General features: G+C 35.1%; 1 protein-coding gene across 4 annotated transcripts in view; it reads right to left on the minus strand.

Moving 5' to 3' along the window:
* Ctnna3 (catenin (cadherin-associated protein), alpha 3) overlaps positions 1-26,419 on the minus strand; it is a 1,502,556-nt gene that overhangs the window by 521,440 nt on the left and 954,697 nt on the right. For all 4 annotated transcript variants that reach the window (XM_013514887.1, XM_005385969.2, XM_005385970.2 and 1 more), the window contains exon 10: positions 25,822-25,914. In XM_013514887.1, the coding sequence (XP_013370341.1) occupies positions 25,822-25,914 (93 nt within the window). The remainder of the gene's footprint in view (positions 1-25,821; positions 25,915-26,419) is intronic.

The raw sequence follows: 26,419 nt of genomic DNA on the forward strand, positions 1-26,419 counted from the left end.
AGTTCTTTCACATTGGGGTGCTTTTTTAAAAACTGTTTTTATTTTAAAGAGAACAAAAACTTAAAAAAACAATAAAAAGATACAGAATTTCAAATCAAGATAATAGGAAAATAACAATGGTTGTTTTATTGCGAATGGTTATCTTCAAAAGAGTTTTTCAGTGTACCAGATATAGACATGCAAAATTGATCGAACAATCAAGCCTTAACGGTTCCTTTCAAGTGCCTGTACTTACTTTTCTCGGTCTGGAAAGTTCTAGCACAGATTTCACATGGTTTGTTCTTTCTCACTGAAAAACTGTCAATTCATACATCACCCTTGATATCAAGATATTTTTTTCCACAGTCTTTTTCTATCCCACAGTTTATCCAAATTTCCTTATAGAGTGACATGTAGAATGAAGGGTAATAGTATTTCCTAGAAAATCGTACTGCCCAAGTTTGAATCAAGGCTCCCCAGAGTCTTCCTTCTTTGAATTAAGCAAGTTAAATGACTCTTGTGAAGGTCTACTTCTTTTCTTTAAGACCGTATAAGTACGATCCTATTCCAAGTCAGTTTATTATGAACAACTGAATTCACAAGTAAAAATATCTGTCAGTGTATCTGCTTCATATAAGAACTATATACTGTTAGCTATCATTATACAAAATTATCCTGTTTGAATAATTCATCCAAGTGGTGTAGTAACAGGTCCCAACCCATAGATCTTCCTAGAAACTGCAATTTTAATAATTATGAACAGCTGGGAAATCTATGTGATTCCAGATTCCATCTAAGAGGTTCTAGCACCAAAATAGTGTAAAAATTCAAGAATAGACACTTTGAAGAGACTAAGAACAGCTTCAGGAATTGTGGCATAGAAGAATATAATAAATGAAATATAAAATTCACCAAAAAACTTCAACAAGCAATCAATCAAAAGAAAAAATCAGTGAATTCAAAGATCAATTATTTGAAATTATCTATTTGAAAACTGTCCAATAGAAAGAGTGAAGAAACCTTACAGGACCTTTGGAATACAGTGTTATCAAGCAAAGCAGCACTTGCATTGTGAACATCACAGAAGGACCAGGAAAGAGAAAGAATAAGCAGCCATATTTAAAGAAAATTTAAAGACAATGTCCCAATCTGTGGAGGTGAATAGACATTCAGATTCTTTAATCCCAAAGAACTTGCAAGAGATTGAATATAAAGATATCCTTGCTAAGACACATTATAACAAAAAATCAATGATAAATAGAATTTTGAATGCAGTAAGAGAAAACTGACTCATCACATACAAGGAAACCTCAATAAGGGTATCAATAGATTTTTCAACAGAAACTTTGAAGGTCAGGTGAGAAAATGATAAAACACTTAACATGAAGAAAAATAAAACTACTAACGATTTCATCAGCCAAAGATTTCCTTCAGAAATGGAGGGGAAGGGGGCTGGGGATTTAGCTCAGCGGCATAGCGCCTGCCTGGCAAGCACAAGGTCGTGAGTTCGATTCCTGGTACCGGAAAAAAACCCAAAAAACAAAAAAAAAAAAAAAAAAAAAAAAAAAAGAAATGGAGGGGAAATAAAAACTTCCTAAGATAAATAAAAGCAGTAATGTTTATCACCATGCCTTCTAAGAAAGTTTATGGGAGTTTTTAAAATTTAAATGAAAAGTAACTAAGTGGAACATGAAAATGCATAAAGGATAAAACTCAATGGTAAAGTTCTGTATGCAGTCAAACTCAGAACATACTAATATTATAATGATGGTGCATGAATTATTTTAACATTAATATAAGAATCACAAAAAAGGACTAAAATAGCTACAGCTAGAATAATTTGTTAATTGGATATATTATACACAAAATAAGTAAATTGTGGCATTAATAACATGACATATTGGGGTCGTTTAAAGTATAGAATTTTTGTACACAATCACAGTCAAGGTGCTTCCAGCTAAAAATACACTCTTATAACTACAAGACATTTTACATAACCACATGTGATGCATACCAAAAACTCTGTAGTAAGTATAAAAGAAAAGGCAGAATCAAAATATACCAGTATGATGGAGACCACTATGAAGTGGCTCTGAGTAGAATTTAATATTAACCGATTGGCTTTCCATGTTTACTTGTGAGAGGTCCAAATTCTAGGCACCTTATCTGAAGATAGGCAGTGAACTCATAGTAAGTGAACCTCGGTGAGTCACTGATCACCCTGAGGCCTGTATTGGCCTGTGAAGCTGTGATGCCTCTAAGCAAAAGATAAGGCCACAGCTAAAGATGTCTGGCTCCAATTCCAATTAACTACAGGGAGAGAGCAGCTTCAGGCTCCATACTCCTACAATAAATGCCAACCTAAAGATAAGGTAGTTCTCCTGATTGACATAATTTACTACTTGGGAAAACATTTCCTAAAGTCCTACTAGATTCCTGGGTTTTCTTGAGTATCCTCCTCCTTTGTTTGTAAACCTAATAAATATGGGCTGCCTAGAAAAGTCTTTGTCTTAACCCAGAGAATCTTGAATTCTATAAGCAAGTTGGATCCTCCTGGAGCCCTAAAATCATTTCAACTGTGTCGTTTGTTTGGGCTTTCTCCATCCACTAGTGTAGAGGATTTTGGGCCTGATCAGCCTACAATAACTAAGGGTCATTAACTAAATACCACTACAGAAAATTATCTAATTACAAAGGAAGACAGCTGGAGAGGAAAAAAGGAACAAAGGAGATATAAAAGAGTATGGGAACAATTAACAACATGTCAATAGTGAGTCTTCTATTATCAGCAACTATTTTAAATGTAAGTAGATTAAATAATCCCAATCAAAATCTGTATTTTAACAAGATTTAAAAAGAAATACACAAAATCCAGCCATTTGCTGTCACAGTAACCTAACTTTAACCTTAAGTACACACAGAGGCTGAAAAATGCCTATAGTTAATAATATTGCATACTTAAAATTTATTAAGTGATTTTTTTTTTTTTTTTTTTTTTTTTTTTTTTTTTTTTTTTTTTTTTTTTGGTTTTTCTCCAGTACCGGGAACCGAACTCACGACCTTGCGCTTGCCAGGCAGGCGCTTTTGCCGCTGAGCTAAATCCCCAGCCCCTTATTAAGTGATTTGATCTTATTTTCTTATCACATGTACATAATGATAATAGAGGTGGGAGAAAACAAACCCAGAGTGGGAGGAAGGTAATAATACAACTGTGGAATTGAAAGTGCGGATGGTTTCACAGGTGTATTCTTATCTCCAAACTCACTTTACTGTATAAATTAAATTTGTGCACTTTATTATGTGTATAATACCTCTTTATGGTGGTTTTAAATTTTAAAAAATTATTTGATTTCCTTACTTATTGTTTATCACTCTCAAGATGCAAGCTTCCTAAACCCTTGTATGGTGGTATTGTATTCAGTATATCATTCTCATTAGCTAGAAAAGGGCCTGCTGCCAGGCTTATACACAAAAAAACTGCGCAAATAATGGATGGATATCTGCGTTAAGTGGATGACTCTCAAAAATCAGTACCTAGAGGCCAATGTGCAAGTTGAAAATCTCATGTCTATCAAAGTAACCTGTCTAGAAATTACTTGTTAGGAAATCTCTTCATATTTTACAAACCACTGCAAAAATTTACCTCAATTGTACTTTTGTTTAGATTGGCTTCCAAGTAGTTGCTCTTGAATTTCATGATTTATAGGAAACATCTGGCAGATGCTCAAAATAGTATTATTACATATTGGCAGTTGACAGTGCATTCAGCAGTGAGAGGCAAGTCTCACAGGAAGATGGCAGTTACATCTATATTAATTTACCAACAAACTTTACTTAATAAGCATTTTCCTCCCAATCTATAAACAAATGTTTCTATTTGGCTAAGTGCACAGTCATAAATTCTTCTGAGAATGCAGACAGGCAGTTCTACACTCAGAATCCATGAGATCCTTTAAATTTCTGACTGTGCTTCCTAGATTTCCTCAAACTAATCTGCTTTCTTTTCCCAAGGGCCCACTCGCAGAATGGCATGAAAGCAACCTTCAGAAAAACACTGTTCCTTAATGTACTTTTCCTTAATACACAATATATTACTTGGAAAATGTAATAATACCTAGAGTAAATTATTGGATTTTTTAGCAAGAATAAAGAAGAAACCTAAACAGCAATCCAATGCTCCCCCACATTAAGGTTCTCAATACTAGCAGCAGGCACTCCCCCTAGCACCATGGGAAGAAGTGATTTCAACTTGTTTTAGAAATGATTTTGAAGGTTTTAAAGCAAACATTTAACAGTTGATCAGTTTCTCCCAGATTGACATTCTTCCAGTTTACTCACTAAAATCATTTTTCTGGCCTCCACCTTTCAACAACACCTTTAAATACCTTTGCCATGACCAACAGGAATATTCAGTAGCACTCACATGTGAAAGAAATTAAATATACATTCCTTTCAGCCCCTATGTTAGCTAAGAATGAAGGCAAAGGCTTTGAGAAATGTTGGTTTCTTATTTAATACTTCATCTGGACATAAAAGCTCACCATCTTAAAAAAAATTATTTGAAATAGTACTGTCATAGTTGATAGAGAAATAAATAATAAAAACAAAATAGAATGTTGTAACTTTTATAAACTTTAGGTTAATGCAATTACTAAACCTAAAATTTAGTCTGAACAGCTCTATGAAATGAACTCATTAATGTGCATAATTTATTTAACAGACAAAAATCCACTGTAGGGGGTTTTTCATTAATTAAGCTTGCTGATACATTTCAGATCTATGCAATGATCACAGTCATCATAGGGAAACTGTACCTGTACGTGATATACCATGATTCTTTTCCCCTCATTCCCCTCACATCCATTCAACTTCTCTTATCCTCATTTACAAAACCTTTTTTCAATTTTTACTTCTTTTCTCTTATTTTTCTTTTCCCTTCTTTCCTTTCCCCCTTCCCCTCCCCAGTTCCCCTTCCCATTTGAACATTTTCTTCCTCTTTTACAATGTCCATTATACACTTTGGTCCTTATTTACACTTTCATTTTCTCACACCAAAGAAACAATGTGATATTTATATATGTGTGTCCTATGTATTTCACTTAAGAGTGTTGTCCCAAGGTGCATCCATTTACCTAGAAATGTCTCAAGTTTATCCTTCTTTGTGACTGGGTATTACTCCACTGTATTAAAAAAAAAAGCAACAACATTTTTATCCATTTATTGGTTAGTGGGCATTTGGGCTGGTTACATGATGTAGCTAGTACAAACAGTGCTGATATAAACATGGGTGGGCATATATTATTTTAATTTTTTTAGGAAGATACTAAGAGTGGGAATAGCTGGCTCAAGTGGAACCTCTAATTTTAGCTTTCAGAGAACTGTCCACACCAATTTCCATAGTGGTTGCACCAATATACACTCCTACCAACAATGCACAAAAGTTCCTCTACCCCACTGCCCACCAGCATTTGTTATTTGTTGATGTCTTGATGATAGCCCTGTTTTCTGGAGTGAGATGAAATCTCAGATTCAATTAGCATCTCTCAAATGACCAGTGATGTTGAAAATTTTTTCATATATTTATTTTTCTGCATCTGAGATGTGCATTCATTTCAAATGCCCATTTTTTGACTAAGTCTATAATTTGAGGGTTTTTTTTAAGTTCTGTATATATTCTAGATATTAGTGCTTTGAGAAGAGCTGACAAACTTTTCCCCACTCTGTGGATTGTCCCTTCGTTCTGCTGATGATTTCTCTTACTGTGCAAAACCTTTTCAATAAGATGAGATCTCAGCTGTTGCTTCTTTGTAATACTTTCTGTGTGAAGGGTTTTGTTCATAAAGTCTGCCTACCCTGATGTCTTCAGGAGTTCTATCTAATCTCTCTTCTACCAGATTTAGTGTTTCTATTTTAATAGTTGATCCATTTTGATTTTAGTTAAGTGCATAGTGAGAGACATAGATCTAGTTTTAGTCTTCAGCATGTGGAAAGCCAGGTTTTCCCACATCATTTATTAAAGAGGCTATCCTTCTTCCAGGGAAGGTGTTTGGCCTCTTCTTCAAAAATACAGTGGCTAGGAGTGTTTTGGAGTTGTTTCTGCATTTCCTAACCTGTTCCAGTAATCCTCAGGTCTATTTCTTTGCCAGTATCATGCTGTTTTTATCACAGTAGTTTTGTAGTATAATTTCAAGTCAGGGATTGTGATGTCCCCTGCCTTGCTTTTGTTGCCCAAAATTGTTTTGGCTATTGTATGTCTCTTTTGGTTCCAAATGAATCTGAAGATTGTTTTCTCAAATTCTGTGAGGTATGTTATTTCTATTTTCATGAGGATTGCATTAAATCTATATAACAATTTTGGAAGTGTGGCCTTTTTCACTGTTCATTCTTCCTACCCACAAACAAGGGGTAGATTTCCATTAAGTGATATTTCCTTTGATCTCCTTTTTCACAGTATTGTAATTTTTGATGTAGAAAATTCAGAGTACTGCAGTTTCTTAGTACTGTAATTTTTGCTTTTACTTATTTTGTTGGACTGATTCCTAAGTACTTCCTTTTTTCAGTGCTATTGTAAACCATGTTTCCCTAATTTTTCTGTAATTTTTTGTTGTTTTGTTTTTTGTTTTGTTTGTTTGTTTTCCGGTACTGGTAATCAAACTTCCGACGTTGCACTTGCCAGGCAGGCACTGTACCGCTGAGCTAAATCCCCAGCCCCTTGTCAGTAAGTTTTTTATTTGTGTACAGGAATGCTATTGATTTTTGAGTGTTGACTTTGTATCCAGCTATGCAACTGAATTTGGTCTTAAATTCAGAAGTTTATGGTAGAGTTTCTGGGATCTTCTATTAGAGTATCACATCATTGGCAAATCCTGATAATTTAACTCTTTCGTTCCTATTATATGTTTCTCTTGTGTAATTTCTCAGGTTAATGCTTCCATAACTGTATTGAATAGGAATGGTGATAGTGGACACCATTGTCTTGTTCCTAATTTTACAGAGAAAGCTTTCAGTTCCTGACAAATTATTATACTGTTGACTATTTCTTTGCCACAGGTGGCTTTTATCAAATTGAGATAAAGACCCCCTATTCCAATCTCCTGTAAGGTTTTCATCATGAATAGATGTTAAGCTTGTCAAATGCTTTGTCTCCATCTAGTGAGATGATCATGTGATTTTTGTCCTCGACTCCTTTGATATAATATATTGCATTCATTGATTTGTGAATGTTGGACAATCATGGAATGAATGCTACCTGGTCATGGTATATAATCTTCATGATGACTTGCTGCATTCTATTTTCTAGTAATTTATTGAGGATTTTTGCAGCTATATTCATTAGACAGATTGGGTTGTAGTTATCTATTTTTATTGCATCAGTATCTGGTTTGGGTATGAGAGTACTACTTACTTTCAGGAATGACTTTGGGAGTATTGATTCCTTTCAGTTTTACTATAGAGTTTGAGGATTAATGCCATTATATCTTCTCTAAATTTATTTTCAAATTCAGCAGTGAATCCATCAGGACCTGGGCTTTTCTTTGTTGGTAGGTTTTTAATTCCATCTTCAATTTCATTAACTGACATTGAATTACTTATATCTTCTTGATTCACCTTTGGTAATTTATATGTATCTAGGAATCTATCCTTTTCTTTTGCATTTTCCATCTTATTTGAATACAGATTCTTAAAGAAGGTGTTGATGATCTACTGGATTTCTGCAAGATCTGTTGTGGATTTTCCCTTTTCATTTTTAACTGAATAGAGAGTTTTATTTCCTTTTTTGATAAGGTTTACTAGGGGTTTGTCCATTTTTTCAATCTTTCAAAAACCAACTCTTCAATTCATTGATTCTTTGTTTTGTTTTCTCAGCATCAATTGCATTAATTTCTGCTCTGATCTTTATAATTTCTTCCTTCATATGAATTTCAGGTTTGCCTTGTTCTTTTTGTGGAAGCTTGAGTTTCAACATTAGGTTATTCATTTGTTCTCATGCTCTTTTCCTGATTCAGTGCTATAAATTTCCATCGTAGGACTGCTTTCATTGCATCCCCTAAGTTCCAGTATGTTTGATGGGCATTATAGTTAATTGTAGAAAATGTCTTATGTTTTCTCTAATTTCATCTGTGACCCATTGATAGTTCAGGAGGTTGTTATTTAATTTCCATATGTTTATGGAGTTTTTTTCTGCTTTTTTTTGCCATTGATTGACAATTTCATTACACTATGATATGATAATCTATGTGGGATAATTTAAATTCCTTTGCCTTTACTTAGGCATGTTTTCTCAACTAGTATGTGGTCTATTCTGGAGAATGTTTCACATGTAGCTGAGAATGTGTACTCTGATGTTGTGGGGTAGGGCACTCTTAGACATCTATCAGGTCCAGTGTTTTTACACATTTAGGTCAGTTCTGATATTTCTTTACTGACATTTTGTCTAGTTTGATCTGTCTATTTGTGACAATCAAATTGTGGTCCACAGTTACAATTTTGTTAGTGCTTATTTGATTTTTCACATCCAGTAATATTAGTTTTATGTAGTTGGGTGAATTGGTATTTTAGGAGCACATTTATTTGATTGTTATCTCTTCCTCTTGGAGTTTTCCCATAACAAGCATATAGTGACCTTCTTTGTCTCTCTTAATTTTTAAATTTTTGTGCCAGGAATCAAACTCAGGACCTTGTACATGCCAAGCAGTTGCTTGTGCTGCTGAGCTATATCCCCATGCCATTCTTTATCTTTCTTGATCAGTCTTGGCTTGAAGTTCACTTAGTCTGCAAATACAATAGATATCCCTGTTTTTTCCAAGTTCCTGTTGCATGAGGTATTGTTTTCCATCCTTTGACTTATAGTCTATGAATTGTTTTTTGAGTTGTGTTTCTTATATGTAACATATTGTTGGCTCTTGTTTATTGATTCATCCTGCCAGTCTGCCTCTTTTAATTGATGATTTGAGATCATTTATATTTGTCATTATAACATATGTATTGGCTTATCCTTGTTATATTATTTTCCTTGGTTGGTTCTATTTTTCTCCTCTGTTTAATGGACTGCCTTGCTGGGTAGATGCATTCCAATGGTGCTCTTGGAATTATATTTCTTCATTTCTTTTTTGTCACAGAAGTATCTAATTTCTCCATTGATTTTAAAAGATAATTTACAGGTTACATTGGTCTGGGTTGGAGGTTGCTTTCTTTCAGGACTTGAAATATTTCACTCCAAGCGGTCCTTGACTTGAAGTTTGTCTTGAGAAGCCTGCTGTGATTCTGATGGGGTGTCCTCTATAGGTGATTTGTTTTTATTCTCTAGCAGTTTTTATTACTTTGCTCTTGTGCTGAATTTCTGGAATGTTGGTTATTACATGACTTGATATAGATTTATTTTGCATTCTATATGCCTCAATTATTTATGTGTGAAATTCTTTTTCCCTGATGTGGAAGTTTTATGCCATTACTTCTGTGAACAGGTTTTTTTACGTTGTTTGCACTGTCTCCTGCTTTCATTGACTCTGATCAATCTTATGTTCTTCTTTGCATCATCTTGCAGCTGTTGGATTAATTTTTCATAGGCCCTAGCTATTTATAAGAAATATTTCATTTTGTCATCAATAACTGCAATCTTGTCTTCTAGATCTGATATTCTGTTCTCATCTTAGTTAATTTGGCTTCATACACTTTCAGGGGAATTTTTAATCTCCTGAATATCTGTTTGACTCTATTCCATGGATTCCATTACTTTCCTATGTTGGGCATTCATAGTTTCCATCATTTTCCTAAGCTCCTCTATATTTTTTTACCTGTGTCAACTCTAGATTCACTGACAAAGTCCTTCAATATGATTGTCATCTTGTTTTTTACGTGAGATATCATTTATCATTTGATTATCTGGTTTTCTCTATATCCTCCTTCATCTAGTTTTTGTTATTGTTGTTGCTGTTATTTTCTTTTTGCTGTGTTGCTATTATTCCAGAAAGTTCATGTGGTTGATTTCCTCAACCTCATTGTTCCCTGGACTTGTCTGGGGTGGCATGAAAGTCTGGGGTTGCATTTTGCTTCTGTGTCTTGTCATTTTTATTTTTTATTTTAATTTGTTTTTGTGTTGATGCTTGTAAATTGCTTGTGGTATGTAGTTTTAGCACTAGCACTGAGGCTTCCCCAGGAAATGTCTATTCCTCAGAAATACCTTCTAGGTGTAACTGGCTCTTGACCTTTATTTCTGTCCCAAGATCCTCCCTGCCCAATTTAGTAGGGATAAGAAGTTGCTATCTATTTGGTAGCACCCACTGCTTTGGTGCTGGACTCGTGATGACAGTGATCCCAGACAGTGACAGTGCTGTCATACAACTAATTACAGCAGATATGACACCCTGGCCAAAGTAATACAAGTAGTAATAACAATAGCATCAAGCACGCCTAGAAACTGAGAAACCGTGGTAATTATTAATTTGGTACCTTTAACTATAGAAGAAAAATTCACAGTTATATAACAAGATCCAACATAAACCAAGAGCTGGTCTGCAGTGAGTTTCCCCTCAGGAGAGTGCTTTAACCCTGTGGGGTGTGCAATTTAAAAGAAATAAGGAAAATAGAGAAATAAATGAAGAGAAATATACTAGAAGCAAGGCTGAAGGACAAGGAATGATCACCCGAGCTTTGGAAACAGGAAACGAGGATAAGAGAGAAATAACAAAGCAGCAAGCAAAAGAATAATGAAGTAAACCAGAAAGAGCAGAGACAGTGTCCACTCACTCACATGAAAATTCCAAGAAAATGAGAAAGACAACTGAGAAAGGAGAGAAAAATATAAAACAAAACAAACAATAAAAATTTAAAAAACTAAACAACAAAAAAGACAAAATCAAACAAAGCCAGTAAAATTCCCCTGGTTTCCTCAGTTCTGTGGTAGTGTGCAGTCAGAGCCCAGCTGTGTGGTGGTTGACTCCATGAAGACCGCAATAGATTAGTGCTGGTTTAAGGCTGAATTTGACCTCTGTATGAGGCACTGGGGCCAGAGTCTTCGGCCAGCAATTTTCTGGCTGTCCCTTGACAGCCAGCCCACATCTCCTTCCGTTTGTCTCTGTGTTCATCTCCCCGGGCTGCTCTCAGTCCCCTGTGCAGTTGACACCTCTAGGCCCTTGCTCAGCCTCCTGGGTTCCTCTCCACTGGCTCCTCACTCTCCTCTCCCACAGTGCTAGGACCAGGGCAGGGGAAGTGCTGTGGGCCAACTCACTGCCCTGCCGCTACTGCAGGGACAGCCAGAGGCTGCTCGTATCCCACTTCTCCCCTCTCTTCCATACCTGCACATTGAGAGCAGAGCAGAGGGAACACTGACTTCCCACGTGTTGCCCCGCAGTCACGGCCCAAGGCTGTTTACATCCCAGTCCCTCTTCCTCTCCTGCAGCTGGAAGCTTAATGTAAGTTCTTATAATATTTAAGTCTTTAAAGTTAAATATATTCCCCTGGATTCTAAGCAAGACATTTTAATGTAAAAGGTAAGTTTTTAAGAACATAGCATAACTTTAAATAACCCAATCTTTTAAAGTCATTCAACTTTTTCTTTCTATCCATATGTGTTCAAAGTGACAAAATATTGCTCTATTATCTTAAAAGAGACATTTTTATAACTAGCTAATCCCCATATAAAACTATTGAGTTTTAATCAAAAGCTGTGACTGAAAATATTGCAGTAAAATGACATACTTAACATGTTGACCCACTGTTATGTCAGAGAGTTCCAATTATGTAACAAGGATATTGAGTGATTTTAAAGTACAAGAATTATATTTTAACTTCCTTTCCCAGTTTGCTGATCCAACCACTGATACAGCCTTACTGAGTGAAATAGCTTAATGACATTGCAAATCTTGGTTTAGTAATAAAGTGATATATAAGTATCAGATAATATTGTCACCTTACATTGTGGCTGGGTGTGTAAACTACTGTTGACCACTATGCAGGGAAGCATGGTGCTGTAACTTAGATCTGGAATATCCCCCAATGTCTCCTGTATCTAGAGGTGGAGCTTTGAGAATGTTATCAGATGGTGGGGGTGCCATGCTCATGAGTAGATTAATCCACGCATACTCCACAGCTGAATGTGCTGTTGGGAGGTCATTCTGGTCAGAAGAGGTTGGTCACTGGCAGAATGACCCGGAAGGGCATCTTCCTCACCATTCCCCCCTCTTTCTCCGCTTCCTGACCACCGTGAAGTGAGCAGCTTTTCATCTGCCGTGCCCCTCTGCCACATTCTTTCTTCACGGCAGCAAGTAGAACAGGGCCTGAAACCTTGAGCCAAAGTAAATGTCACTTCCTTTAAGCTGTGGATGTTGGCTGTCATTGCCTGGAGATGGAAACATGACTAATGCAATGGAGGCATCTCAGAGAACTGCAAAAAGAAACTCCACTTGACTCACCCATACCTCTTCTGGGTATGTCCCCCAAAGAAGCATCATGTATGTTACAGTGATACATGCAAATCTCTGTTTAAACCAACACAATCCATAACAGTGAAATAATGTAAGTGGCCTGTGTGTCCATTAAGAGATGAATGCATAAAGAAAATGAGTTATTTACACACAACAGCGAAATATGTCATAAAGAAAGATAAATTTAAGGCATTTGTATGAAAATGGATGGAATTTGAGATCATAATGCTAAGTGAAATAAATGAGACACAGAGGTTAAATATCACATGGTTTGGTTTCTCATATATGAAAAGCTCAATGTATAAATAATTAAAGAACAAAGTAAAAAATAGATGAAACAGGGAGATAGGAAACAGGGAGAAAGACTTTGTAGAGATGAAAGATATTTAGAGATAAGAAAGAAAGGAAGAAGAAGATGGGGAGGGGAATACAAAGGACCAAGATGTGCCAAGTTCCTCAAAATGTATTTATTATATATCATGAAAACACTCTAATAAACAAAAAAAGAGCCTAGACATGAAATTCTAAAATAGCAAAACTTAAATACATGAGAGTCAAAAAGCTTTACCAGCTCAATATTGAAAAGTTCTAAGATATTTTATAGAAAATATTTTATGCTCATTGGAGAAATAGAAAACTGTCAATAGACAATAATTTAGTGATTAAATAATTCTAAATCCAGGAAGAATTGGTAGTACCTAAATCTTGAAGAATTTAGTTTTTGGTTCCTTAACCTTCATCCTTTGTTCTTTTGGTTCCTTTGTTCCTTGCTTAACAATTCTGAATTTCTCTTTCCTCATATATAAAATGAATTCAATAATTCATACATTACAGGAAGATTGCAAAAATTAAAGATGCTAATCCTAAAGGCATTTGCCATAACTCACGTGCATGAGGGATCACATCTCATACTCAGTGTTACAAACTGCACATGCGTAGCCTCTGCAGGTGTGCCTATGTTCAGAAAGTGTATGCACTTTCAAAATTAGATCCAACGCTTTTTAAAGAGCAACGCTTGAAGGAAAGTTTATTTATTTTATTATTTTATTAACTCACTTGTCCTCCATTAGACAGGGTCAGATTTCACTTGATATAAGTACATTAATTTTATTTCTAAGAAGAGTAGGCCAAAACACACATTAAATTTATATTTAAAAGATAAACTATGCAATGCCACACTGCTACTTTACTACTTCCTAGTTACAAACTTTTGACTTAAAACTTTCACATACCCAATTCATTCTATGGAGCAATGTCCTTACAATTGCTGGATCTTTTGTTTTATTTTAAAGAGAATAGTAAAAAATAAATTAAAAGAACAATAGCAAAATACAAATGAAACAAAGCAAGGACAGTTCTTATTCACTGATTCACTCCCCTTCACTTAGTATCTGCACACTGCCTCTATTATTATTATTATTATTATTATTATTATTATTACCATTATTATTATTATGCAAGGTCTTGCTGTGTGATTTACACTTGTCTTGAATTCACTATGTAGCCCAGCTGGCCTCACACCCATGAAAATCCTCTTGCCTCAGCCTCCCGAGTGCTAGGACTTCAGGTATGTGCCACCATGCCGAGCTGTACACTGCTTTTTATATTGATCCCATGAGATAACACTTATACTGACCACATGAGATAATGCTAAAATTGTTCCCAATTGTCTTTTTCCCTTTTTCCCCTGAGACCCCAAATGACATGTTTTTATATAACACTGTCTAGAAAGGCAGCTTTAGAACAAAAACTATAGAATGAAAAATAATAATTATTGTTCCTTATAGAGCAATATAATACAAGTTTGTTCACATTTAATCTTACATTTATTTCATTGCTCTTTTAACACTCACTTACTGAGCATGGCAGTGCGTGCCTGTGATCCCAGCAATTGGGAGGCTGAAGCAAGAGCATTGCTGTGAGTTCAAGGCCAGCCTGGGCTACATAGCAAGACCTTGTTTCAAGCAAAACAAAGAAGACAAAACAAAGCAAAAACTCCAGCTATTCCAGTTCATTTTCCTAAGCAGCCTATTCTCCAAGAATCCAGAGGTCATCTATAAGTCCTGAACTTTTGATTTAGTGTGATGTCGAGTTAGAAGATGTTCTTTTGAAGAAATGCAGAAAACCACTCTAATCTACATCAGGATATAATGGTAATGGGTGTTGTCAGTTATAATATAGTATATAAAATGAGAACCCGGAGTCTATTAAGACCATAATTTGCAATCTTTGTATGAAGAAAAGGATTAATAGTTGCTTGGGTTTGTATAAGGTCCCTTGATGTAAGAAGTTGTGACAGGGCTTAGATGTTTGTGTTCAGGACATTTGGTCACAAATAGTGTTCATATCCCCCCTGAAGTTCTTGAACAGAATTGTTCCCAGACACTTTCCATTTGTTTCAATATCCTCGTACTGTTATTTTTTTCAGGCTCATGTTTAAAATAACATTCAAAAATACTATTACAACCAAATATTCTTCAGCATTATCATTGCTCTCTGAATGACATAGATATTTCTTAAATTCCAAAACTGTTTCATTATCTGTACATTTAAAATTCATTTAAATACTAATCACTTACAAGTCCAAGATATCATATTTACTTAATTATTAATAATCTGTAATTACTCATCATCATTTTTAGCTCCATGAATGTGACCTCATCTAATAAAAATCATGGTTTAGAGAACGTGGCTAGAATTGCTTAAAAACACAATTTACTGCACAGATCCTGGAAACAGAAAGCAATATTGAAAACTTGACCCAAAGTGAAAGATATGATAGACCTCAGTGGCTAAAACCAACCAACAAACAAACAAACAAATAGCCTGTGCCATTGAGTACAGGCTGAGCAGGTGTTTTTTCCTTTTCTACAACTAGTTATATTTTTCAATTCCTAAAAAAAAAAAAAAAAAAAAAAGCAAAGATATCTTCTGCTCTTGTGCTCTTTTCTTTTCCAATAACTCCACTGGAACTTCCCTTGTTGAGACCAGCGCTGACTTTCTAATTTCCAGCTTCACAAGATCTTTGTCAGTCTTTGCCCCAGTGGACCTCTCTGGAGAAGCTGAATTGCAGCTCCATCCTCTAGGTTTTCGACAAGCCACATTTTCCGAGCATTCCTCATTTTGCTGATGATTCTAACTCAAATTCCTCTTCTCCTGCTCTCTTAGTTGTATTTTCTACAGGTTGTACCTTTGATTCCTTTTATTTTCTTTCTTTAGCAGTCTCATCTAATGTTTCTGATCCCAGGATACCATATTTAGCTGTGACATCTCAAATTCGTATAGTGTTTGCTATAATAGCAACCTGGTTGGGCAGATGCTAGATATGTCCATCTATATGTCTGTCTGTCTCTCTATCCATCTACCTATTTATCTGATATATTATTTTCTGCCTATAGTGTTGAGTCCTTCATTTTATTTCCAGTTTCTCCTGTAGAGCCATTATCTTCCCAGGCGTTAGATTAAAAAATTTCAAGTTCATCATCTTTCACCTGCAACATGAGTCATTTAGTGTTTTTTCAGGTGCTAGTCTATTTATACAGACCATATAGGGCTGGGGATTTAGCTCAGCGGCAAAAGCGCCTGCCTGGCAAGCGCAAGGTCGTGAGTTCGGTTCCTGGTACCGGAGAAAAACCAAAAAAATAAAAAAAAAAAAAAATATACAGACCATATATAATTTTTTTTTTATTTTATAAAGTTGAATTCCTGCATCCCTTTCTCAAATCCTACCTTCTGCATGTATTATCAGTAATCTCTTAACTGGTCCTGTCTCTCTTTTTATCTATTCTGTTAACACAGTGTCCAGAATAATCCCCAAGAAGAATAGCTGTGATATTGTCACTCTCCTATTCAAAAGCTGCAATGCATAAGCCAGATCTGGATTCCTTAATGGGGCATTAAGGGGTACAATTTACTTTTTCCAGTCTATCCCCTCCCACTGGTTGAGCAGTATCACCTGCTCAACCGAGGAGATGGAAATGTGTGGAACCATTTCATGGTCATTAAAATGACTTGGCTATGGAAGGAGCTAGTTGTGCATGTAATGCTGATGATGCTGGGTTTTCTGGCATGCCAAACCTCACCACTGTGTCAGTCCTATACAGAAAAGAACATCAGTATCTCCCTCTCTAAGAAATAATGCATTAGACTGACTCAGTTACCCACTTACTTTCAATTTCAATCATAAATTTCCTCTGCATATAATTCCTTTTCTATATTACCCTGTGTCCAAATCCTTTAAGAGTTACAGAAAATGTCATTTTTCTGTAAATCCTCCCCGAGTTCTCTATGAATAGTGCTATTTCAATATATTCCTATTCAAACATCACTTTCTTTTTAATTCACTTTTGTTCCTTATTGTAAATTTAGGGTAAATTTAAATAAGCAAAACTCCAAAGTTTTTCTTCCATAACTAGAACTTCATCCAGTCTAGCACAGATCCTTTGTGTTGACACACTTAGCATTACATCACAAATATTAAAATTAAGCCCTTAGTCAATATTACAGCATAACTAAGCTATATACTCTCTGACTTCTGATTAATTCTAGAATTCTTGCCTTGGCCTTCATGTTAGATCATAATTATTTCTGGGTACTTTTAAATTATTATCAAAATATTTCCCTATTTCCCTTCTTGAATTTTATGGCTATCACTCCTGTTTATTCAAGAAACATCTCCTAAAATTTTCCTTCTAGTTGAACTGATATCTTACCACTCTTGGTCCTCAGAACTGCCCCAGTGGATGCTTTTGGATTCCCTGCTCCATAACCACGGCTCACCCTAGCTTCAGGGATCCTCCTACTAGGTGGTCAATAAATATTTGTCAAATGAAGAGACTGTTAAGAGTAAAGAGGACAGGCTGACTGTGAAAGCGGAATAATGACCATGCAGAGGCATAGACATTAATTTTCAAGCCTGAAAAGCAACCACAGTCATTGTTGCAATCAAGTACATATTGTTTTTGCACACGAGTGTGTCATCACTGGAAAGGAATTGATCTTAGACATTGAACCTGAAATTATGCTACTTAGTTTTTAGAGTCAACCGTTTGAATGTGATCAGCTTTTAAAAATTAATCACCTCATTTTAGCCCTTTTATACCATGATTGGTCTGCTTGTTTCTCAAACCTTAGACTATGTTTTCCATTGCCTGAAGAGAATATAAACACAGGAGGCACAATTATGAAAGTCTTGTCATGGCTTTTATAGGTGCACCCTGGAATCCTTAAATAGTGCTTATTTCACATTGATTATTTGGGCCTTACATTGTTCAGTTGTAAGAAAAATATCTATCATCATCTACCTAAGCTGAACTAAATATATTTTCTTTCCCAAAGCATGATACTCAGAAAATTAAATGCTTTCAATTCACGAACATGACAGCTTCTTTATCACAAAAACAAACCCAAACATACAAATCAGGATGTTTTTCCATTTGAAAGTCATAGCGCAGTGCCCTTCCTGAAGCACGCACTATGTACAGTAGAAACATCACAATTTAATCAGAGCAAGCTGCTGTTGCAACAAAACAGTCCTGCTCAAACAATGGGAGATAACGCCACTCATTTCACATGACTTGCACTCCAGTAGGCAGAGTGTCACACCAGGACTTTATATCATTTTGATTAGAAATTAGAATTTGTATACCTCCCAGAGAAGAGAGAAGAATGGAAGAGGAGTGACTTTAGTATTCCATTGCTAATCCCTGTAATCCAAAATAAGTTTATTCGGGCAAAATCGTTCACTTAAACACTCAGTCATTCACATGTATTGAATACCTACTATGTGTCTAGCATTACAGTCTGGATACATCGATGGAACAAAAACTTTCCTCCATAGATAGTGTATTTATCCATGTTTAAATGTGAGGACAATAATCTCCAGTGCATACCCTCCTCCAAATACTTCTGTTTTCCTTTTATACTTCCATGTCTGGGACAATCAACTATTTTCCATACTGGCCAACTCAAATACACTACTCTACCAGAAAGCAATTTTATATTCTGAAGAAGGAAGCTTGTAAAAATATTGTCACTTTATGTCCAATCACATGATTGAAAATAAATGAGATGCCTTGGAAGCTCTTTTAGTTCTGTCAGGTCACTGGACACTACTTGAGAAGAGACAGAAGTAGAAGATATAATGAAGCTATGTTAAACATTAATTTACATTAGTCAGTGATGGAAAACTTGACTTGATTTTGGACAATCTAAGCACTGTTGAGAGGCGCTGTTGAGGGTATATTCACCATGGACAAGGCACCTAATATCTCAAGCAGCAAAAATGAAGTTCTTTCTCCAATGTGTTTGGTAAGGCATAGTATATTTGTATTTGTTTAAGTATTTCCCTTGATGAGATGACAGGTCATCACAGCCTTAAAAAAAAAACTCTCTTTTTTCTGCCTAGGCCTTAAATTGCAGGGTCAAGAACCCAGTATGGCATTCTCAATATAGGTAAACTCATGCCAAGTGTTGGTAATTTCCTCCTTCCCAAAGCCTAAGCAGTCTAATAATTTTAAAGCTATAATGTGCCCCATAGGTCATTCTACTGACATACATAGTTAAACAACCTAAACTAGTACTTTGAATTCTTTTAATTCTCAGGCTATGAATATATCTTTAAAAGCAAGAGGTAGAGTGGGAAAACAAGGACTAATCACCTTGGAAATTTTTCAACAATGAAAAAAATTATGAAAGTCCAATCCACTTTCTTTATCAACAAAATGCTTTTGAAATATATCAAGCAAGTAGAAAGTACATATTCCAGAATTTAAAAGGTGAATAAACTTTACTTTATGTGAAAGCTAACTACGCTGACCTAATTTTACTATGGACCTTGACAATGCTTTCGTGGGCCCATGTTTAGAATTCGCTGAACTGGATGCAGATATCCACTTGGACTCCTGATGCCCCCAGCACTGTGGACAAGTCATGTTTTGTCAGTTCATGAGCATAGTAGATCTTATTCATGCTAAGGCCTTGACTTCAAATGTACCTTTAATCAATTTCAGCTTATGAGCCTTCAAACATTAGATCAAATAATCAATTCGCTTTAGAACTTTTATTTCTGTATATCTTTATAATTATTATCTCATCAGCAAATATATTTATTTTTCAAATAGGCTTCCAAGTCACATTTTAAAATGGAACAAAGATTGAGCTCTGTGTATAGCTTTATTCTTCCAGCAGGATAAATAAACCTATAGCACTTTATCTGTACTATCATTTAGGTCACATTTCTCTCCTTTACATAAAAGGGACTAAAGGCACCCTCCCAAACTCTTTAAAGACATCACGTTACAGTGATACAGATGTACCAGTGCTTAGAGCTGCACAATTCATAACAGCTAAATCTTGGAAGCTGCCAATACACCCATCAACAGATGAATGGATAAAGAAAATATGGTATCAGTACATAATGGAATAGTATTCTGCCATGCAGAACAATAAATCTGAGTCATTTGTAAGGAAATGGAAGCACTTTGAAAATACAATGTTAAGTGAAATAAATTAGACAGATATTAAATTTTACATTGTTTGTCCTATGTGAAAAATCCAAAGTACCAATAAAATAAAGATCAACCCAAAGAGCAGACAGAAGGAAACAGGGAGATCTTCAGCGAATAGAAAAGGACTAAGAAGGAGGGTTAGAGTAGGGTGGAGGAGAAGTGGACATAGAAGGAATTAAGACCCGTCAGGTGCGTGTACCGCCTGCCCACAATGAACGTAATTGTTATGCAGCACAAACATGAACTAAAAAGAGAAAGGGAAATGGGGGGAAGGGATCTGGGGATAGAAGGAGGGAGCAGGGGAATAAGAAGCATCACACTGTGCTAAGTACATGCACCTTCTCACTAAGAGTACTGTAAACGCTAGGCACTGCACCCGTGTAGTAGTGATTTTTAGATAAAGTAAATCAAACAAGATTAAATTAAGCTCATCTAAAAATACAGGTCCATTGGCCCTGGATATTAAAAGGCTTCTAAGCCAAAATGGCCCATAACCTCTAAGAAGTAACTTTATGTAAAGTGTCTGCGGTGTTGAGAAATTTCAAATCTGTCCTTCTCAGTGAAGTGCAATTTCTTCAGGGTAGTTCTATTACAGATCCTGTCTCTGTACTGAGATAAAATCATACACTTTGAGATTCAACTCCTCGTATGTTGTAATGCCCCGCAGGGCCCTTCAAACAAGTCTTTCCCATCATACTCTCTTAAAGATTTGATGGCTGTTATGTTTCTCCAAGTTTTACCTTTCCTGGCTAGAAATTTTCTGTTGCTTTTATGAGGTTTTCATATGACACGTTTTCAAGATATGTTCTTATGTCTGACGTCCTCTGCTAAATATGCTCCAAGTGACAATTCTTTTTTAAAGTAAACTACCTCGAACTGGAAGAATCGTTATAGTTGTGGTCCTTTCGGAACAATGAAAGAACTAGTACAATTCAATCCACTGACACCTCGGGGAATTCACTTGTACATAACAAATAAAAGCACAGTGCCAAGCCATCAGCTCCTCCTGACCCAGGGCTAGCCTGACTCATACAGTCTAGAAATGTTCAACAGTTTTGTCTAGAAGTTCATGAAGTACATATTTCTGGTTAAATGAAAAGTCCAAGAAGAAATAATGTGTAATGTGAAAGTCCTTGCTTGCCTGTCTCCAAAGGCTACCACCGTGAAAATCCCAACGACACAGGCATGGTGGTGCAGACCTGCAACCCCAGCCCTTGTGTGTCACAGGCAATAGATCAGGAATCTGTGGGCAGCCGGGGTGACACAGCAAGATCCTGTCTGAACAATCACAACTAGCTGGGTGCGCTGGCTCCTGCCTATAATTTCTTTTTTTTTTTTTTTTCCTCCGGTACCAGGAACCGAACTCATGACCTTGCGCTTGCCAGGCAGGCGCTTTTTGCCGCTGAGCTAAATCCCCAGCCCCTCCTGCCTATAATTTCAAAATTCTGCTCTGGGTATCTGATAGGAAGGTCATAATTTCAATACCAGTCTGGGCAGTTTAGTGAGACTCTGTCTCAAAATAAAATATAAAATAAAGTAAAATAAAATAAAATAAAATAAAATAAAAAAAGCCTGGAGGTGTAGATCAGAATGAAGGCCCTGGATTCAATCCTCAGTACTGAAAAATAAAAATAAAAAATTCTCAGGAGGACCTTTTATACATTTCGCCTATGAATACATAGATATGTCACTTGATCTATTTTGCCATAAATGGGATTGTATACCTACTCATTTGAAATTTGCCTTTTTCGCTTTTCTTGTTCATATAGTAGATTTATTATTTTAAACAGCTTATGACATTCTCTGTGGTTCTAGATTTTAAAGTTACAGAAAACTGCATAAAAATCTTGCTCATAGATTTCTGTGCACCGGCTCACATACCTGCACCAAAAACGACTGCAAGTTGACCTGACAGTGTGTGTACTGTTGACTCCCTATATGATGTCAAAGTGGAACTCACACACACACACTCACATACACACACACACACACAGAGATTCTAGGATACACTCCAGACACACCAACTCCAAACTTCATAACACATAGCACTAAGCATATCGTATAATATAAAGTTTGAAAAATGATTTTGAAGTACAGAGAAGGTTGAGAATCATTTGTAGAATTTATTCTTTGACAGAAACATAATAAATCACATCAGCCTTTCTAAAAGCCATAACAAAACGTGGATTCACACTGAGATAATTGTTAACTTACACTTCTGTCTTTCAGAGAGTAAATTTTCCTTCCATTCCCTGTCATTGCAATTGGCTTTATAGTGCTCAGGATATAATAGGTTAATAGCTGTCATATTCCATTCTCATAGTTAATTTTAATCCATATTATATAACACCTAGACATTTTGAGAATAGATTCTTTTAGTTAGTGTATTTCCTTATTGTTATAGTTTTTTTTTAAAATTATGACTATTAATCTATAATTTTACCAAATGAATAATAAAATATTGAAATGGCCTAGGACAAGAGCAGATTACTGGAGGCCACCAGGAAAGGTAACAGCCTTGGTTACCACATATACCTAATCAGGCACTTTAAAGGTTTGTCTTTATCAGTTATAGCTCAAACTAATTATACTGTCTAAAAACTATTAAAGATAATATTGTACAACTTGCCAAAAGCTTTTCTCTTTATAAATATAGAATGAGGTCTATCATGTATTTATATACTACATAAATATGTAAAGAACATACAATATGTTTCTGCTGAGTACATGAAGTATAAATAGTGCATATCTTCTTTCCACATGTATAAACTATTACTGTTGCATAACAGATGTTCAATAAATACTTGTTGAATGAATAAAGAATCCCTCACTCCACGTTTTTCAATAAGCAACCAATAAACAACTATACCATAATCTAAAACTGGTCAGACTGAAGGAGAAGAGTGACTTGGAAATGGAAAAATCAGGTTTCAGTGTTTTTTACTATTTTAACTTTTAGATGTCTGTAAATATCAAAAGGGAGATACCAGAAGGAAAAATAAATGAGTCAGTTATTTAGGAATATACTTAATCTGCAAAGAATATTTTAGAAGTTATCAGAATATAGAAGAATTTTTAAGTGATGGAATTTTTAAAATAAGTAATAAAAATCTAAAGAGTCACTAAAGGATAAAATATGATTAAGGAAATACATATATAACATATTTATTGATAGAAATATTTAATATCAAACAAGAAATATTCAATGTCTTAGTTACTGTTAGCTAAAGTAATCTAAAACTTAAAATATTGTAACATCTTAATTCAATTATAAAGTGACACAGTAAAAATTCAAATTTAAAAAAAAAAAAAAAAAAGCCAGTGAGCCAGTTTGCCTAAAAGAGATCAAGATGTAGCATAAAACCATAGTTACTATGTTGTGATGTTACTATTTCAATAATAGATTATGAACCAAATCAACAAAATGGAAGGTCAAAGACTGGTGTACTGTGAAACAATGGGACAGAGTGTTTCAATTTGTTTATCACCCTGTACAGTTTACATGCGTGACAGTAAAAATTGTTACATGTATTTCATGTTTGTGTTATATATGTATGCTATATAAATACATATTCATTGTACGTTTGCATGTATCGTATTTTTATATAAGTATATATGGACATGTACACAAATATATAAGAAAAAAACGGAGAAAAATGTGTATATGTGCATGCACACATGTGTGTGTATATGTGTATAAAGCAATGGTAGCACTGCATATTAATCAGGAAAGGGTAAACTAATACATGATGGGTACCAAATTGTCTGCACTAGAAAAAAGTGATCCCTATGTTATGGTTTGTATCTAGATGTCTCCATAAGGCCTCATGCCCTCATAGGTGAGTGGTGGCTGGAAAATAGGTGTGTGATACTGGGATTAACCGTATATGGCAGTGGATTCGCCCACTTTTTGGTTTGCCATTGTTCTCTGTGTGGCTGAATGGATTTACTGAAGAAAAATTCCCCCCTCAGTGTGGTTGGCACTTTCTAAAAGGCTTGCAGCCAGGATGGAATATAAAGAGAAAAGGGGGCTTGATGCTGCTGCTTTTCTGCCTGTCCTGCCGTGGACTGTTTCTCCACTGCTCTGTTGCTCTGCCGCTCTGCCATGTCCTGCTCATGCCATGCTGCTCTGCCCTGCCTTGGAGCTGGCTCAGTTTGGACTGGAGCCTCCACAAATTGTGAGCTAAAATAAACTTATCCTATCTTTACCTTGTGGATATCATCAGGTATTTGCCACAGCAAGGAGAGAGCAACTAAGACATCCTATGTCATTATATATATATATATATATATATACACACACACACACTCACACACACATATATATACTTCAGAAAGAATAAAGATCTAACTTTTCAATTATAATATTTCAATCTTATACAAAATATATTCTTGTTGATAGAAATTCTTAGCAAGGCCAAAAATCACAAATCAGAGCACAAGCAGGTGCTCAAGAAATACTTCTTAAAGGAATTAAAACATGGATAACATGTTTAAAGTTCTTAAAATTTTCTTAGTTTAGACTAGTATTTAGAAAGTTAAAGGCAAAGCCACATTTAGCAGATTTTTGAACATATTTCAACAACTTGATAATAACAAAAAGTGAACAACCAAGGTAAAATTGTCAAAGGATGTAGGCAATAGCAGACTTAGCAAAATAGTTGGTAAATATTTGAAAAAATATTCTACAAAATAATCAGAAAATGGAAAAGCGAAACCAGTGAGATATCCTTAACACTCCAGGTTAAAAAACATCAAATGACAACATCAAGCATTAGGCATGATGTGGACAGAGGAGATTTCTCATAGATGGTTGTAAGAGCATAACTGATTGAACTTTTTCAGAGATGTCATTCTGTGCCCTATGAGGTCTCATAGAAAACTGACATTAGTTAAGAGATCACAGCTACAGACCCTCTGACCAGTTTTTACTTTTTAATCAACATAAAATCCAAAGAACCACTGTTACTTCAATATTTGTAGAAATGAAATTCTCAGACAGACAAATCAAGAAGTTAATACATACCTTACTTTTAGGAGAGGAAGAATCTTAACAGATATCCAGAGACTTCGTGTCCTTAATCATTATTATATGTTACATTCGTAAAACATTTGTATTCTTTTTTAGAAAGTAAGAATCTATATGGTATTTGGGCTCTTCTAATACAGGGGCTTTAAGCATTTCCTCATATAGTGGGTTCTGATTCATAGCTCTGTGTGATTACTAGTCATTTAGATATAATTCCTGAAAGCAATATGACTCTTTAGAGCTTAACAAACTCCTAAATTGTTATAAGAAAATAGTTCTGATTGCTCAGAATATGCTATCATGTCTTATCATTAAAAAAGAAATCAGGAGAAATACATTGAACCAGCTCACATAGTAAAACTTAGGACAAAGGTCATCCATGACTTTACTAAAGTTTCTCTGCAATCTATTTTGCCCCTTTAAACAACAAGTAGTTTATAATACTTATATAATAATAATCATCCTCTAATACCCAATCTGTTCATCTATAAAATAAGAGGCTTTCACTACATGTCATAATATTCTAGGATTTGAAATAAGACTACCACTTTGCGTTCACTAGAGATGAAAGGAATTTACCAAGATAGATTAATTGAAAAAACTTTAATTATCCAGATTCAATATGTCTATTTACAGTAGGTCTTGCAAATTTTCAGACCACTGGAAGATATTTAACGTTAACATAAAACTCTCAGGACCATCTAAAAGAGCTACAAGAACTAGTTCCTTTGTAAAGAATAAATCATGATGCTGAAAAATTCAGTCATCCATCTTTAAACTGAATACATATTTCCATGTTATGAAAGGATGAAGATGTATATATTTATTTATTCATATATGTATATATATTTATTGAAAAAATAGAGTAACATAGTCACCATACCTGTGGACACAATGTTTCCAAGTGATTGGCTGCAATTCTGACAATTTTAATTCCGTCTTCATTTGTTGACATGGAACAAGCAAGATTTGCCACCTTAAATATAATTTAAAATAATGGAAATGTTTTAGAAGATCAAGGAAATGCAGAAATATTTATTAGACTGGATATATTAGAGCATGTAGTCATTGCCTGAAAATACAGAGATGGTGTTCTCACAAATGTCACTGCTGTATATTTTATGAAAGAATTCAAAGACTCTTTTAAAATAAATAACAATAAAAGACTCTAGAGAACTGTTTAAACAAAAGAAAATGTTAATCAGTGAAGCACTAAGCCCTCCGCAGTCTCTTGGTATCAACATCTAACCCATGATAAGAGGCTCTTATGGGACTGGAAGAAATTATCTATGGATTGCATACTAATAAATTCTTGGAATCTTATATGATTGTGGTTTATTTTAGGTTTGTAATTGGTTTATTATTTCCCAGAGATCTATTATGCATACTTAAGTTGCATTAAGCATGAATGTATCTTATTCATGTTTTATTCAGTATCAAATATACTTCCTAGCTGGACAAATAAAACATAATTAAATATT

The sequence above is a fragment of the Chinchilla lanigera genome, unplaced genomic scaffold, assembly GCF_000276665.1.
Source record: "Chinchilla lanigera isolate Chin_1 unplaced genomic scaffold, ChiLan1.0 scaffold00024, whole genome shotgun sequence".
In the NCBI taxonomy this organism is placed as follows: Eukaryota; Metazoa; Chordata; class Mammalia; order Rodentia; family Chinchillidae; genus Chinchilla; species Chinchilla lanigera.